Source organism: Apiospora phragmitis (assembly GCF_038363925.1).
Source record: "Apiospora phragmitis strain CBS 135458 chromosome Unknown utg000004l:1.0-3135199.0:1.0-3139288.0, whole genome shotgun sequence".
Classification (NCBI taxonomy): domain Eukaryota; kingdom Fungi; phylum Ascomycota; class Sordariomycetes; order Amphisphaeriales; family Apiosporaceae; genus Apiospora; species Apiospora phragmitis.
This window is the reverse complement of record NW_027117402.1, coordinates 1,081,006-1,098,163: the sequence shown is the minus strand read 5'-3', so window position 1 is coordinate 1,098,163 and position 17,158 is coordinate 1,081,006. Positions and strand designations below refer to the sequence as shown.

General features: G+C 51.2%; 1 protein-coding gene across 1 annotated transcript; it reads left to right on the top strand.

Moving 5' to 3' along the window:
- Positions 1-632: 632 nt before the first annotated feature.
- PG994_003476 (uncharacterized protein) lies at positions 633-15,551 on the top strand (the record flags this gene model as incomplete). Its single annotated transcript, XM_066854885.1, has 9 exons — positions 633-695; positions 1,041-1,240; positions 1,311-3,210; positions 3,260-9,995; positions 10,046-10,846; positions 10,901-11,502; positions 11,561-12,402; positions 12,463-14,296; positions 14,364-15,551. The coding sequence occupies 9 exons, from the start codon at positions 633-635 to the stop codon at positions 15,549-15,551; spliced, it is 14,166 nt and encodes a 4,721-aa protein (XP_066719163.1).
- Between the last annotated feature and the right edge of the window lie 1,607 nt (positions 15,552-17,158).

The following is a 17,158-nucleotide window of genomic DNA, read 5'->3' as shown; positions in this document are numbered from 1 at the left end:
CGCTTCGGGTGCTTACTATGCGACGAAAGAGGAAATGGCCCGTAGTTTAACGTTGGTTTTGTTCCACATAGATCGTGAAATTGACCTTTCTGGTAAATGAGGACGCTGGCAAAACATGATTCGTTCAATTGGAGGTGTTCCTGGAGGGAGGGTCGAAGAAGCTGGGGTAGGCAACCCTTGACAGCGCCCTGGAGGGTTGGAGTGCAGGAGGGGTACTCACATTTCTAGGTAATCCACTACCACTAAGCTTTTCTAATGAACATGCACGGGGCAGGCAACGAACCCACGTGCCGTGCCTGGCTGCTACTGTAATTAGCAACTGCCCTCAGGGAGTAAGCCTGTCGAAAAGCTTGTCGCTGTCCTCCACTTCTTTTCAACACGTTATGCCAACTGAACACAACTCAACACACACCATGTTCCGATACTCGGGCATGTCTCGGTTGGGCTCTCAGGGTCCAAGCCGATTGCTACATACAATCGAGTCATGTCATATCTCCAATCCGGTTCAACAATAGTCAGGACGCCAGAGATGAGCGCCAGCAACCGACGAGAACCCCTGCTGTGGGTGTCTACCCCAGGAAGGCTGAAACCTCGTGGTCCACGCTCTAAGCGCGATAGAGCTTGACAGCATCATGAGCACTGCTCAACATGCTTCGACTGACACCTGGATCGATATGGAATTTGGTCGTACAGTCGTACCTACCATGTCGCGTTGTATAGGTCATATGATACGCGCGCATCCGTTCAATAGCCTAGGTAGGCTAGATAGGCATGTATGCAACAGTGAAGGATCTAATCATATACTCGCCGTCATCCAAGACCCGACATCATCGCCGTTCAACGTTTGCTTCTTTTGCCCTGTTCTCTCTGCTGGCTTCGAAACTTGCCATTCCTGATCCTTATGATCGCACCGTCCCTTATTGAGCCTGTACCATATCCCTCTTGACTTCAGAGTAACCAGCCAGCTGGTTGAATCAGTCCCATCGCCACTACATCCACATAGGTCGGTTTAGATACCCTTAATATACTGACGTGAACAGGCTGCCATATCCGATCATTCGCAGAACGACGCAGACCACCATATCGCTGGATATAACAGTTTCCAGCATCCACTTGTACTATTTCCTTCTCGCCGCATCACGGCCACCCCCTACAAGCTCCATGCGATGTCTGCGTCTACACCTCCTTCAAGTGCTTCCACTGACTCCATTATGGAATCTTGGCAACAATATCTCGCGGAGTAAGTATCCCAGCGGTTCTTGAAACTCACTCTTAGACACACAGGCGAAACTTATCATGACTGCGTGTAGTGCGCCGCCACCGGCCTTCCCCCGCCGGGTAAATCTATCGTCAGCGCCGACACCAGATACTTTGGTACGGCGGAAGATCAGATTCCAGGGCAAATTTCCCTCTCAAGCTTCAGTCAGAGTTATTGCTCTAACGGCGTGGGCTCTTGTGCACGTTCACTACTCCGATGCCGAGGATGTGGTGTTCGGTTTGGCGATGATGAACCACGAACAAGATCAGCCTGAGGGCGACGAGGATGAGCAGTCGATTCCGGCGGCACCCTTCCGTTTCTGTTATCAACCCAATCAGCTTGTGCAAGAGATTCTAGATTCGTTCTCGTCACGCGAGGTTCGTCCCCATTACGGAAAGGCAATTTCACTTGAAAGCATCGGGCAACTGGGGCCCGATATGCTCAACGCGACCAAGTATGACAACCAACTGGTCATCGAAGGAGATGCGCCAAGCTCAAACTCGACCCCTTTAGACAGGGTAATGAACGTCGAGGTTACCCCAACCAGGGTTGGCATCAATGTCCAGGCCTTCTTCGACCTGTCTTGTGTCGGCCGGGATGAGATGCAGCGCATCCTGGGCACTTTCGAGCACATGGTCCTGCAGCTCGCCGAACCTTCAAATGCGACCAAACCAGTAGGATCACTCAGCACTGTCAGCAGCAGCGACCTCTCACAGATTATGGCGTGGAACAAAGATCTACCGCCGCCCTCAGGGCAATGCCTTCACGATCTTATTGCACACAGTTGCGAGGAGACCCCATCTGCTGAGGCTGTATGCGGAATGGGTATGTCCTTTTCTTATCAAGAGTTAAGCGACATGTCGGACAAGCTGGCAAAACTGCTCATTTGTGCACATGGAGCCAAGCCGGGCAAGGTTATACCGTTTATGTTCAACAAGAACCCCTTGGTTGTCCCTACGCTATTGGCCATATTAAAGACGGGAGCGGCATTCGTCCCGTTCGACCCAGCACACCAACCCGAGGATACAGCTCGTCTGCTGCAGGCTTGTGATGCTGATTTTGCCGTCTGCTCTCAGAAATATGAGCACCGATTCCAACAACACGACGCCGAGGCCCTCGTGATTGATGCAGCCTTCTTCGAGGCTCTCCCCGTCCTCGACGTTGAGCTCGCCCCAGTCGACCCAAGCAGTCCGGCCTATGTGATCTTCACTTCGGGCTCTACGGGCGTCCCGAAAGGAATAATATGTTCGCACTCTGCGGCTTGCACCAATATCTTGGCTCATGGGCCACGCGAATCAAACAGTAGTGAAAGTCGAGTCCTCGCCTTTTCCGCTTTTACGTTCGATATATCCATCACTGATATATTCACCACACTTTCCTTTGGTGGTACCCTCTGCGTCCCCTCTGACCACGAGAAAATGAATGATTTGGTTGGGGCGATCCGTCGGATGCGCGTTAATCACCTGGTGACGACGCCTACTGTTGCTCAATTCCTGGATCCCGAAACCGTACCTACCCTGCAGGTCTTGGTCACAGGTGGCGAAGCTATGACAGACGAGTTCATTGAACTCTGGGCTGATAGAATCAGACTTTACAATTCTTACGGACCTGCTGAGTGCACTTCTCGAGCAAGTTCTGCAAGGAAGGCTCGCGGCGACAAGGGCTCCGTTATCGGCACCAACATGGGATCTGCTCTGTGGGTTACGCAAAGTTCCGATCCCAACGTATTGTTGCCAATTGGCGCTGTTGGTGAACTGGTCGTTGAAGGCAATATTCTCGCTGATGGCTATCTGAAGAACCCAGCCAAGACGCAAGAAACTTTCATTGAAGCGCCGCAGTGGCTCAAGGATGCATTTCCTCAACGGGCCTATGGTCGCCTCTACAGAACGGGTGATCTTGTCCAGCAAAAGCCTGATGGCTCACTTATCTTTATCGGACGTCGCGATACTCAGGTAAGAGCAATCATCATCACAGTCAGTCTTGGTACTAATGCTATAGCAGATCAAGATTCATGGTGTTCGGCTTGAAGCTGGACATATCGAGGCAAAGATCAAACAGGAACTCCCGGCTGATGCCAATGTCGTTGTTGACAAGATCCTCATTGGTGATGATGAGCGCCCTAAACAGATGCTCGCCGCTTTCATCACGCTTCCCAGTCTTACCACAGCCCAGGAAACGTCTGGTATCAATCTTGTACCCGCGAACCCGCAGGTCCAAGATTTCGTGTTCCAACTACACAAGACCCTGGTTGCCACTCTCCCTTCCTACATGGTGCCAAACTTCATATTGCCGCTCATATCCATACCTTTGGGGTCAACAGGCAAAACCAACCGGAAGGGTCTTCAAGCCTTCGCAAAGGCCTTACCAATAGACAAACTCAATCAGTTTACCGGATCCACATTCCAGAATGATGGCCGTGTGGAAGAGCCCTTCGGGGAAGTCGAGGTAGCACTGAGTAACATTTGGGCTTCTATTCTTCGCATTCCACAAGACTCCATCCATCGGCAAGATGGCTTCTTCTCCCTCGGTGGGGATTCGGTCTCGGCCATGAGACTGGTTTCTGAAGCTGCCAATCACAACTTTCATCTCACTGTCGCAGACATCTTCCAGCACTCGAGCTTGGCCGAGTTGGCCCAAGTAATCACAGGAACTGACGCTGCGACGTCTTGTCATCAACTTGATGATATTGACCCTTTCGAGCTTATCGGAGGTCCCAGTACATTTCGCTCTATCCGTGATCTACTCAAAAAGACGTATCGCATACCCGTTGGTAGGGTGGAAGATGTATACCCTACCACGGCTACTGTCGAAGGCATGATGGCCGAGAATATAAATTCACCGGAAGCTTATCTGCTGCAAGAGGTTCTGAAACTCCCCGATGACGTCGACATTCCCGCGTTAGAGGGTGCCATTGAGGCGGTGGCCGAAGCGTACCCTATTATGCGCACGAGAATTGTTCATATCAAAGGGTTGGGGACTTGTCAGGTTGTCATGACCGATGATGAGCTCCCGGATATTGCTCATAACGAGGATCTGGTCGCCTATCTTGCCCGAGACAAGAGCAATCATATGAGTTATGGCGATCCTCTGAACCGGTTCGCCATCATCCAGGAGCCCAGTGGAAGCCAATACTTGGTATGGACCGTCCACCATGCCATCACCGACGGTCACATGAACCAAGACGCTCTTCGCCGGATTGAAATGGCTTACAATGAAGACCCCCTCCCGGATACCTTGCAGTACAACCAGTTCATCAAGTATCTTATGGACAAGGACACCCAGGACGGCAAAGACTTTTGGGCATCACAGTTCGCCGGTTTTAAGGCCCCTTTGTTTCCCCAGTTTGATGATACGTATGAGCCGTCAGTCACAAACTATATCACTCGGAATATCAGTCTGCCACGCACTACGTCCAAGCACACCACATCCATCGTCATACGAGCCGCATGGGCACTTGTGCTCTCCCATGTCGGCAACACAGACGACGTTCTCATGGGCTCGACGCAGTCTGGCCGTGACATGGGACTTCCTGGCGTACACGAATGCCTTGGTCCATGCCTCGGCACAGTACCAGTTCGAATCTCCATTGAAAAGGATGAGAACGTGTCCACCTTCCTGTCTAGAGTCCAGAAGCAGTACCTCGACATGATCCCTTATCAGTTAACAGGCTTGCAACACATCCGCAAAGCTAGCGATGAGGCTGCTGGCGCAATCGCCTTCCACAACATCCTTGTTGTACAGCCTGCAGTCGAAATCAACTCAACTCTCTTCCAGCATGACGAGTCGCGCAACACTGGGGACATGCTCAACTTCGGCCTACTACTAGAATGCATCCTTGGTCAGGGTGAGGTCCAGGTCCGCGCTGGGTTCGATAAGAACCTCCTGAGTTCCAAGAAGACTGCCATCTTGATCCAGACACTGGAACACATCTTGAAGCTTCTCATCAATGACGAAAATGCTACCCGTCGTCTTTCAGATCTGGACATCGATATACCTCTCGATTTCCTCGTTCCTACAGGCTTTAATCCTGACGTCGAACCTCTAGAACAGTGCATGCACTGGATGATCGAAGACCAAGCTCGGAGACAACCTGAGGCTCTCATGATTGACTCATGGGATGCGCAATTGACGTATTGCCAGGCGAATAAGTATTCAGATCGCCTCGCAGGGGTTCTTGTCGGCCTTGGAATAGGCCCCGAGAAGATAGTTCCATTCGCCTTCGAAAAGAGTGCTTGGGCTACAATTGCTATCCATGCTATTCTCAAGGCTGGCGGCTGCTGCGTCGCGCTAGATATGGCACACCCACGAGCTCGGCACGAGAAGATCGTTGCCGATACTGAGGCACTAGTGATCGTTGCATCCAGCAAGCATGCTGCCAATATCGACTTGGTCCCCCATGTCATCGCAGTCGACCAGCTGATGTTGGATTCCCTGCCACCTCGACCAGGAAGTACTCGTATCGACGTGTCGCCCTCCAACGCAGCTTGGATAGTCTATTCCTCCGGTTCTACAGGCACGCCGAAAGGATCCATACTGGAGCATCGGTCACTCTGTACCACCTCCCGGACGAACTCGGAGATTCTCAGTGTTGGTCCCTCTACACGTGCAATCCAGTTCGCAAGTTTCAGCTTCGATGTCGCCATTGAGGAGAACACCATCATCCCTATGTATGGTGGATGCGTCTGTATACCATCAGATGAAGAACGCCTCAACGACCTGCCAGGTGCCATGCGACGGATGGGGGTGAATTGGGCAGACTTGACACCGACTGTTGGTCGTATGCTCAACCCTGAGAATGTTCCTTGTCTTCGTACCCTGGTTCTTGGTGGTGAAAGCCTCACCAAAGACATCATCGAATCGTGGGGTGGGAAGATAGACCTCTTCAATACGTACGGCCCGAGTGAGTGTTCTATACAATGCACTTCCAGTAAGCCACTCCAGAGGGAAGCTACCGGTGCCAACATTGGATGGCCAGTAAACTGCAAGCTTTGGGTGGTGGACCTGGAGGAACCAAATAAGCTTCTTCCGTTCGGCGAAGTCGGCGAGCTGCTTATCGAAGGCCCGATCGTGGGGCGAGGGTACCTGAAGGAGCCTACCAAGACAGAGGTCTCTTTCATCAGCGGTCTGTCGTGGGCTCCCCAGGGGTCGCTTAGTGAACCACGACGATTTTACAGGACTGGTGACATTGCCAAGTTCAATCCTGATGGCAGTCTTGACTGCCTGGGACGGCGTGACAACCAGGTCAAGCTTAATGGTCAGCGCATAGAGTTGGGAGAAATCGAGTACAACATCACGAAGCAGCTGCGTACACCGGAGTCCGCGCAGGTCGCCGTCGAAGTCTTCTCCCCTAGAGCATCGGCCAATCGCAAGCTACTGGCGGCCTTCGTCCAATTCCAAGACGTGAAGGCCAGTGATCTTTCCGTAATGGCGATGTCTGATGCTCTTCGTGCCGATTTGGAGAGTTTCAAGACCAAGATCTCCCAAAAGATGCCCGAGTACATGGTCCCTGCCCTATGGGTTCCTGTTTTCAGCCTGCCAATCAACACCTCGGGCAAAATTGACAGGAAGAAACTGCGCGAAGCTGCTGCTTCTTTCGATCGTGCGCAGCTGAACCTGTACTCTTTGGCCCATACACCCAAAGACACAGCCGTAGCTGCATTTTCAACGAATATCGAGGCGATCCTTGCTGATTTATGGGCTACTGTCCTCCACATCGATGTCAACAAAGATCCCATCAGCCCGACCGATAGCTTTCTCGATTTGGGAGGCGACTCTATCACAGCCATGCAACTGGCTGGTAAGGCTCGAGCCGCTGGGCTTGCTATATCTGTGCCTAGTATTATGAAGGCCCCAAAGCTTGCCGACATGGCCCTGGCTGCCAAACGTATTCCCGGTATCGATCTGGTTGTCCCACAGAATGTGTCTCAACCTCTCACCGACTTGACTTCACCATCAGAGTCAGACTCAGAGCCAGAGGATAGAACCCTCACTCCTTTGTCAGACACAACCCCGACGCGGAAGTCAAACATCCAACACCCTTCAAGCCCTTCCTCGCGGCCCATCACGGCGTCATCAGTTCCGCCCTCTCAGGGACCCAAAGACAACGCAGTGTACCGACCATTCCAGATGCTAACTGGGGAGCTCTCCGGGGAACAGATCTTGAAAGTACTTGCTGATAAGCATGGCTGGGATCCCCTGAGTGTTTTGGATGCATATCCCACTACTGCATTGCAGGAGGGTCTCATCTCCCTGACCGCGTCCGATGGGAACTCTTACGTTCTAAGAGATGTTTATGAGCTACCAGCGGATACCGACTTGGAAGCTTTCAAAGCTGCTTGGGAGGCCATTGTCGGCGAGTATGATATACTGCGCACCAGGGTCGTCTTCCTGGACGGTATTGGTTCATGCCAAGTTGTACGTGACGAATCCATACAGTGGAAGACGGCCACCGATTTGGAGGCCTACCTGGCGAACGACAGATCTGAGCCTATGGGCTACGGAACTGCTCTTGCCCGATACGCTATTGTTCAAGATGGGTCTACCAGGAGTTTTGTCTGGACTCTCCACCACGCTCTCTACGACGGCTACTCCATGGACCTAACCCTGACAGCTGTCGACCAGGTTTATGCTGGGACCACAATGTCCCCTACGCGCCCTTTTCGAGAATACATTCGGCATCTGCAGCAAATCGATGCCGCATCTACGGATGCGTTTTGGCAGGCACAGCTCAAGGACTTGGAGACGGCTCCTTTCCCTGCCGTGTCAGCCGGCCATCGGTCGCAAGCTGATAACACGGTCACCCACTCAATGCCATTCTCGTTCGACCGAAAGGCCGGATTTACCATGACAAGTCTACTGAAGGCAGCTTGGAGTATTGCAGTGTCCAGAATGTCGGACTCAAAGGATGTCGTCTTCGGCGTCACCCAATCTGGGCGTGACCTGGATCTGGAAGGCATCGATATCATGAATGGCCCCACGATCAACACCGTCCCTGTTCGCATCAGGGCCGACCCGCAGCTCACGATGAAGGGCTTCATCTCTAAGATTCAGTCTCAGAGCGCCGACATGGTCAAGTTCTCCCATGTTGGTCTGCAAAGAATTAAGAGAATCAGTGAAGCAACTAGAGACGCTTGCGAATTCCAAAATCTCATCGTCATCCAACCAGGAGAGTTGGGTGAGCAGCCATCGTCACTTTTCCGAAACCACAACACTGCAACCACTGCCGATTACCTCAGTGGTTTTGCTTTGGTGCTCGAGTGTGCCCTTGGTGACGGCGAAATCTCATTTTCGGCCCACCATGACTCTGCAGCCATAACCTCCGCTCAAATCGAAAGACTTCTTCAGCAACTAGAGCACTTGCTGTATCAACTCCAAGACCGCCGCAATAGCAAGTTGGAAGACATGGAGATGTTCTGTTCAGCAGACCGACAGGATCTCAGCGCTTGGAATGGCAACTACCCCAAGACTATCCGCCAGACCATGCACGATATCATAGTGAAGCAAGCCGCTGCCACCCCGGACGCCCTTGCCATCGCCTCCAGGGACGTGGAATTATCCTACAAAGAGCTCGATGACCTCACCAACCACCTGGCTCACGATATCCAAGCCCTCGGTATTGGACCCGAAAATGTCGTGCCCATTTGCATTGAGAAGTCTCCTGAGGCTGTGTTGTCCATGATATCTATCCTCAAGAGTGGTGGAGCTTTTGTTCCCCTGGATCCCCAGAACCCAGTTGATCGCCTATTAGATCTAATCGACCAGGTTGAAGCCAAGGTCGTCATCTTCTCTGAGCAGACCAAGCACCTGATTCCCGCCCTTGATCCGGCCGATAAGATCACGTCCATCATTCTCCCTAGTGCGATCACTGCTTGGGGCCCTCTGAAGTCGGATCCGGTTGTTTCTAAAGCTACACCATCGAACCTTGCTTATGCCCTTTTCACATCAGGCTCAACCGGACGCCCCAAGGCTGTCGCAGTCCATCATCTCTCGGTCGCATCATCGACATATGGACATGGCATAGCCATGGGATTCGCCGATCACCCAAAGAAAACTCTCCAGTTCGCATCATATACTTTCGATGCCTGTATTGCCGAGATATTCACAGCGCTTCATTTTGGAGGTTGCATTTGCATTCCTACCGAGCATGAACGAATGAACGATCTCGCTCAATTCATCCGAGACTTCAAGTGTGACTGGGCTTTCTTCACGCCTTCCTTCGTTCGTCTTCTGAAGCCTGAGGATATCCCATCCATGACTACGGTCGTTCTCGGTGGCGAGGCGCTCAACCAGGAGTGCATTGATGTATGGGGCGACAAGGTCCGATTGATGAACGGGTACGGACCTACTGAGACATGTGTCTTCACAGTCACGCACAATATTCCTGGTCCCAACGAGCAAGACGAGCGTCGTCACAAGGCTGAGACTATTGGTCATCCCGTGAGCTCCATTGGCTGGGTGGTAGATCCCAACAATCATGAGCGCCTCAGCCCAGTTGGCTGTGTCGGCGAACTTCTCATCCAGGGGCCCAACGTTACCCGTGGTTATCTCAAGAACCCGGAAAAGACTTCTGAGGTGTTCATCAGTAACCCCAAATGGCTTCGGGGCTTTGGCCACACGAAGCCTGAGCTGCTCTACAAGACAGGTGATTTGGTTCGCCAGGACGTTATCGATGGCACCCTCACATATCTTGGGCGAAAAGACAACCAGACTAAGGTTAACGGCCAGCGATTGGAGCTTGGTAAGTGAATTGTATCTGCGAGATTGAGAATTCATCTAACAGTGCTGTAGGTGAAATTGAGACACAGCTCAAACTCAAGGGCGCTGACGTCGAATCGGCCATCGTCTTGGCCGGCAAGACCAAGGTTGATAAGTCCAAGCAGACATTAGCTGCTTTCATCGAATTCCAGGATGGCTCGGAGCCAATGCCTGGTATGATTATGGAAATGGACGATGATCTCCGTGCCAGATTCCAGGACCTTGACAGCGCAATGCGGGCGACTCTCCCCAGATATATGGTTCCCAGCCTCTGGATCCCAGTCTCCAAGATGCCTATCATGGCCGCTAGTGGTAAAACCGACCGCAAATACCTCAAGTCACTATTTGATGGTCTAGATGCGGAGCAAGTGATGATGTACTCACTGGAGGCTGCTGAGTCTCTGGCCACCCCGCGAGAAGCCTCGACCGACATCGAGAAGACTATCCTCGATCTGGTCGCACGCACGCTAGCGAAAGATCCCGCCGCCATACATGTCAATGACAACTTCTTTCGCCTCGGTGGAGACTCCATCACGGCTATTCAACTTGTTGCTGCGGCACGAAACTCTGGCATTAGCTTGTCGACCGAGGACATCTTCCGCCACAAGACTATTGCTGGTATCGCCGCTAATATACAACAAGGCGTCCATTCCGGATCGTGTGTTCATCCGAAGGCTGTTGTGCCCTTTTCTCTCGTGCCCAAAGCCAAATTGAATACGTCCTTGGAATCAATCAGTGAGGAGCACGGGCTGGACAGGCAATCAATCGCTGACTTATTGCCCTGCACGCCGTTACAGGAGGGAATGTTGTTCTTGACCATCAAAGATCCTGAAGGTACTCGAATCCGTATCACGTATGTGGTGACGTATCGCTAACCTTGTTACTTAGCCTATGTACTCCGAGAGGTGTACCGACTACCCTCCAAGATTGACATCGCCCGCTTCAAAGCCGCGTGGGAACAGGTTATCCAGGACGTGGAGTTGCTCAGAACACGAATCGTCAGCTTAGGTCAGGAGGGGTGCTTCCAAGTCGTTATGGCCCAGCAGATTGAATGGCACACATCGACCAAAGTGCAAGAGTATATAGATGGCGACAAGCAGCATCACTTCAAATTCGGCACCCCTCTTGCGCGATTCGCCATCATCGAGACGCAGTACACTGGATGCTATTTCATCTGGTCGATCCACCACTCGCTCTACGACGGATGGGCAAAGACTCTCATTATGAAGAAGGTGGAGCAAGCCTACAGGGGCATGGCGCCCCAGCTGAGTATTAGTCCCCCCTTCAACCGCTTCATCAAATATCTTCAAGGGACAAACGCATCCGAAGAAAAGGCATACTGGACCGCCCAGTTCTCCGGCCTGGAGGCTCAGTCATACCCGAGATTGCCTTCGGCCTCTTTCGAACCCATCATTGACCAGACCATAACTGTCAAGATTCCTCTTATGCGCAAACCGGATTCCTCATTCACCCTCGGGACAATCCTAAAGGTATTCAACTACTCCCATGATCTCTGCTACAATTCCATGACTAACACATATTATTTAGGCCGCTTACGCTATTGTCCTGGGACGGTACACCGGCGCCAGCGATGCGCTCTTTGGGGTCATTCAAACCGGTCGTAACGTACCGATTCAAGGGATTTCCGACATGATTGGACCTACCATCACCACAGTACCTTTGCGCATCCAGCTTGACAACGAGGTATCAGTGGCCAAGTTCCTTGACACGGTCCAAAATCAAGCGACCGACATGATCCGCTTTGAGCACACTGGACTTCAACATATTGCCAAGATGAGCAGCGAATGCCGCGAGGCCTGTGCTTTCCAGAACATTATGGTCATCCAGCCCGGCGACCAACTTGGCTCTGATTTTCTGGGTGCTCAGAGCATCGACGTCGAGGACAAGGGATTCCTTCGTTTCGGCATGGGTCTCGAGTGCGTACTTCAAACGCAGTCGATTGAGATCACGGGAGGGTACGACCAACGTCTCATTTCCAAGGCCCAGATGAGCCGGCTCCTGTTCCAATTGCGAACCGCGGTGCAGCAACTCTCGGAAGAACCCGACATGCTTGTCCGCGACATTGATATCGTAAGTCCGGAAGACATGGCCGAGATGGCCGAGATGAACGAGGAGCTACCCGAGGATATCCACGACCTCACGCACGATGTCATCCACTCGATGGCCTTGCAGCGCTCCGATTCGATGGCCGTCAATGCTTGGGATGTCGACTTCAAGTATTCGGAACTGGATCAGCTCTCCACCAAGCTCGCCCATCATCTGAAGTCACTCGGCCTCGGCCCGGAAACTGTTGTTCCTCTATGCTTCGAGAAATCCGGCTGGGCAGTTGTCTCTGTTCTTGGCATTATGAAGGCTGGCGCCGCTTTTACGTAAGTCATCTACCCTTTCCTCACTTACATACAAGTTATTCTAACGCTGGTATACTACAGTTTCCTTGACCCCGCTTATCCTATGGCTCGTCTCAACGAAATTATCCACCAAGTCAAGGCCAAGGTGATCCTAGCTTCCCTCGATCAGGCTCCTCTCTGGAGGGACTCATGCGTGCCGGTCTTAATCATCGATAATGTTTCTATCGAATCTCTCCCTACCCCTTCGCATGTTACTCCTGTCGAAGTCACGCCTCACAACGTTCTCTACGTTATTTTCACGTCAGGTTCGACAGGCAAGCCTAAAGGCTGTGTCATCGAACATCACTCCTTCCTTACTTGTGCTCGGGCGCAGGCCGCCCGCTCCGGGATGACAGCGTCCAGCAGAGTTTTGCAGGGTGCCTCGTACTCGTTTGATGTCAGCGTCATGGAGATGCTCACGGCGCTCACGGTTGGCGCTTGTGTCTGTGTCCCCAACGAGCGCATCAAGAAGCGCAGTGTGGTGGATGTCATTAATGACTTCCGCATCACGTGGGCTTTCCTGACCCCTTCCGTCGTCAAGTTCATCAAACCGTCCGACATTCCTCATCTCAAAACCTTGGTTCTGGGTGGAGAAGCGCTCATCACTCAGAACATCAAGACTTGGGCTCAACATGTCACCCTCATCAATGGTTACGGCCCCTCGGAATGCACCATTGCTGCGACCGCTAACCGTATTACCAACCCCGAAGAGGACCCTGCCAATATTGGTAAGGCACTCGGTGGCATCTGCTGGATTGCAAACCCCGAAGACCACAACAAGCTTGCGCCTCTCGGTACGATCGGCGAGCTGCTGATCGAAGGCAGCATCGTTGCTCGCGGCTATCTTGACAACCCGGAAAAGACTGCCGAAGTCTTCGTTGAGAACCCCGCATGGGCCAAGACAGTCCACGGAAAGACGAGAAGACTTTACAAGACCGGTGATCTGGCCTACTTCAACGTCGACGGTTACATCATGTTCTGCGGTCGAAAAGACACCCAAGTCAAAGTCCGTGGTCAAAGAATGGAGTTAGGAGAGATCGAGACACACCTCACTCTCAACAAAAACATCCAGCACGCCATGGTCATGTACCCCAAGGCCGGACCATGCCGCCGACAACTTGTCGGTATCGTCTCCATTGCCAAGCTGGGGGCGACGACCAACTCCAATGCTATGGTAGAGATGATTGATCCTTCCCAGTCTGCTAGTGCTGCGGACGAGCTAGCATTGATCAGCGGCAACCTCGCTACCCTGGTTCCTACCTATATGGTTCCTCAAGTGTGGATTGTCATCCGCAGCTTCCCTCTTCTCCCGAGCGGCAAGCTGAACAGGAGGCGCGTGGAGCAGTGGCTCGTCTCTATGGATAACGACACTCATCAAAGCATTGGCGCACTTGCCAATGGCCTCCGAGTCCAAGGTCCAACCACACTGGCCGAGCAGAAGATCCACAAGGTTTGGGTCGAGGTGCTCAAACTGCCAGTAGAGGAAATCGGTGTTGGGCAGGAGTTCACTTCTCTTGGGGGCGACTCCATTTTGGCCATGGTGGTCGTTAGCAAGCTGCGGGCCGAAGGGTTCCAAGTCACCATGACAGATGTCGCGAGCGCTCGCACGATCTCCCAACTTGCCGCCCGCATTGCACGAGACGACTCGGCGGCGATGCAGCTCGTCAGTGCTGTCGAGGATCCCATTGAAGAGCTCTTTGACCTCTCGCCAGTTCAGCAGTACTATGCAAACCACGCTCTGAACGACGACTACCTATCCATCGAGACAAACAAGAGGTTCAACCACACATTCTGCTTGACGGTCAAGAAGCCCCTCGACGCCGCCCGTGCCCAAGAGGCTCTGCAGGCTTTGATCAACCGCCACTCGATGCTTCGCGTTCGCTTCCAGAAGGACACTACTGCACCTTGTGGCTGGAAGCAATACATCTCGCCCGACCTTGCAGGCTCGCATCGTTTCCGCTCTTGGGGAGGACACCTCACTAGACGAGGTCAAACCGAGCATCGAGGAAACGCGTCAAAGATTGAACATGGAGGATGGTCCGATCATGGCTGCTGACCTCGTGACACTCGGTGAGAATGAGCAATACCTCTTCGTCGTTGCGCACCACCTGGTCGTTGACTTGGTCTCTTGGAACACCATCCTCAAGGATCTGGAAGAATACCTTGCCACATCGACTTTTACTTCCGATGCACCGTACCCCTTCCAAGCCTGGGTCAAGAAGCAAAAGGAATATACAATTCGAAACTTCCCTCCGGAGAAGGCGCTCCCTGTCCGCATCCCCAAGCCCAACTACGCTTACTGGGGGATGGAGAACCGCATCAATATCGCCAAGGATACGGACCATTCCTCCTTTACGCTGCCGGAACGTGACACCAAGGCTCTGTTGACGGCGTGCCAGAAGCTATACGGAGCCGAGCCCATGGACATCCTCAGCTCCGCCATGTCCCATGCCTTCAGCTACATATTCCGCGACCGCTCCACACCCGCCATTTTCCGATACAACCACGGACGCGAGAGCATCGGCGGCGTCGACCTGTCCGGCACGGTGGGCTGGTTCACCACCCTGTCGCCGCTGCACATCACGGTCCACAGCCGCGACGACAGCATCGCCGTGCTCCGCCGCGGCATCGAGACGCGCAAGAAGCTGCCGATGAACGGCCTCGGCTACTTCGCCTCGCGGTACTACCACCCGGGTGGGCGGGCCGCCTTCGCCTGCCACGACCGCATGGAGGTGTCGATCAACTACCTGGGCGTCGCGGACGGCCAGGCGCGCAGCAACAACAATGACAACGACAACGAGGGCGGTGGCGGCGGCTTCTTCGACATGAGCCGGGCCATCGAGGACGGCCTGGGCGCGGACGGCCAGGAGGTGAAATGTTTCAGCCTGGTGTCGGTCAGCGCCGAGGTGCGCGAGGGCCGGTTCCACATCCAGTGCGGCTGGAACCGGCACATGCGCGCGCAGCCGCAGATCCGCAAGTGGCTCGCCGGCTACTACGAGCAGGCGCTCAAGGACGTGGCGTACCGCGCGGCCAAGGCGCTGCAGGCGGCCGAGGCGGCCGAGAAGCTCGCGGAGGAGGGGATCAAGCCGCTGCGGCGGGCGGCTACTTCGCCGGCGGCGTTGGATATGTAAGCGAGGCGGGACATTTATTGGCTTGTTTGAATGGATGGGGAAGGGGCGTTCGGCTTGGGGAGTAGGGGGTACGTGGTGGATACAGCATTGAATTACTTTGCTATTTGAAAAAAAAACATTTCTTTATTTTGCATACGGCTAGGGCAGACGTTTTTGGTTATGTTATTTTGTATCGAGTTAAGGCGAACTGTAATTAATTAGTATATATATGTATAAGAAGTAGTATATTCTTTTTATAGATTTCTTTATAATAAGTTAGTTATTTTCGTATTTTAAGCTATACTTTTTATTAATAAGCTAGCTGACGGTGCTACGGTCACCTCATGTAACGGCGACCCTTAAATTTAGATAGCCCTTGATAGCACCATATATAAATTAGTATATAAATTAGTTAGCTTTTAATTTATAGTTAATTAAATAATATTATCGTTTTTCTTTTCTTTTCTTCTTTTTAATAAGCCGTAAACTTAACGAGTTAATATTATAACGCGCGATTTAAAATGTTATAAATAGCTCGTTAATAAAATAAGCCGCCGAGAAGTATAATATCTTTAAAATAACTCTAAGGGCTCGGATTTACGGCCGTAAAACTATAAAATAACGGAATAAGTCCTTCTAAGCCTTAATAATAGCGGAAGAGTTTTAAATCGTAACTTAGTACTTTATATAATATAATTTAAACTGCTTACCGGCGTACGTTATTTTTTAGATGTTCGCTTAACGAATTTTTTAAATTAACGAGATTAATATAATCCTCGGTAAGTATTAAATTAAAAGATTTATTACTCGTTATTTATTTATCGGTGCTACTTTTTTTAAAAGGATAAATTTCTTAAAGCTTAACGTAACTTTTGTAAAAAAAATTATCGAGTTTTTTAAACGGTTTAATAATCTTATTTTAAAATCGATCCTTTTAGAGTTTCGGTTTAATATCGACGAGATCGGTAACTAGCTCGGCTATAAAACGAATATAATAATTATTAAACTTATTAAAATAAAAAAAATACTAGTTATAAACTCTTTTAACCGAAAATAAGCTTCTGCGGTCGAATATAATAACGCTTTAGGCCGAGCCTTGCCTCCTCTTATTATATTTAAGGGTTAATAGGTTTAGTAGTAATAGTTTCTAGAGGAGGAGGACTCGCTAACGGATGCTATAAAGGATTAGGTCTTTGCGGTATCCCCTAAAGGCTAGACCAATAAGGAGCTGGCCTTAATATAGCTAAATAAGGTTTTTATCCTTTATATAAAGCCTGAAAACGAGGACTAATAACGGCTTATTATTCTAGATAGTTACGCTAGCCACGTAAGCGAGGACTTTATTATAACGTGTTTAAAGTATAAAATATAGCTTTTTTTTTCCCGGTATACTCGTTGTACTTATTATAACCCCTAGATTTTAATTCCTTTAATATATTAAAGGATATTTACCACCGGAAAATAACCTTATATTATATAGGGCTTAATAATATAAATATAAGTAAAAAAGACTTCTTCTAATATTACGAGTTAATTAAAAAGTTTACTTTTCGGCCGTATATAATAATTAGCGGCTAAGCCGTAATTAATATATTCCCTCGCGATATTAATAAGCCCTTTAATAGCCG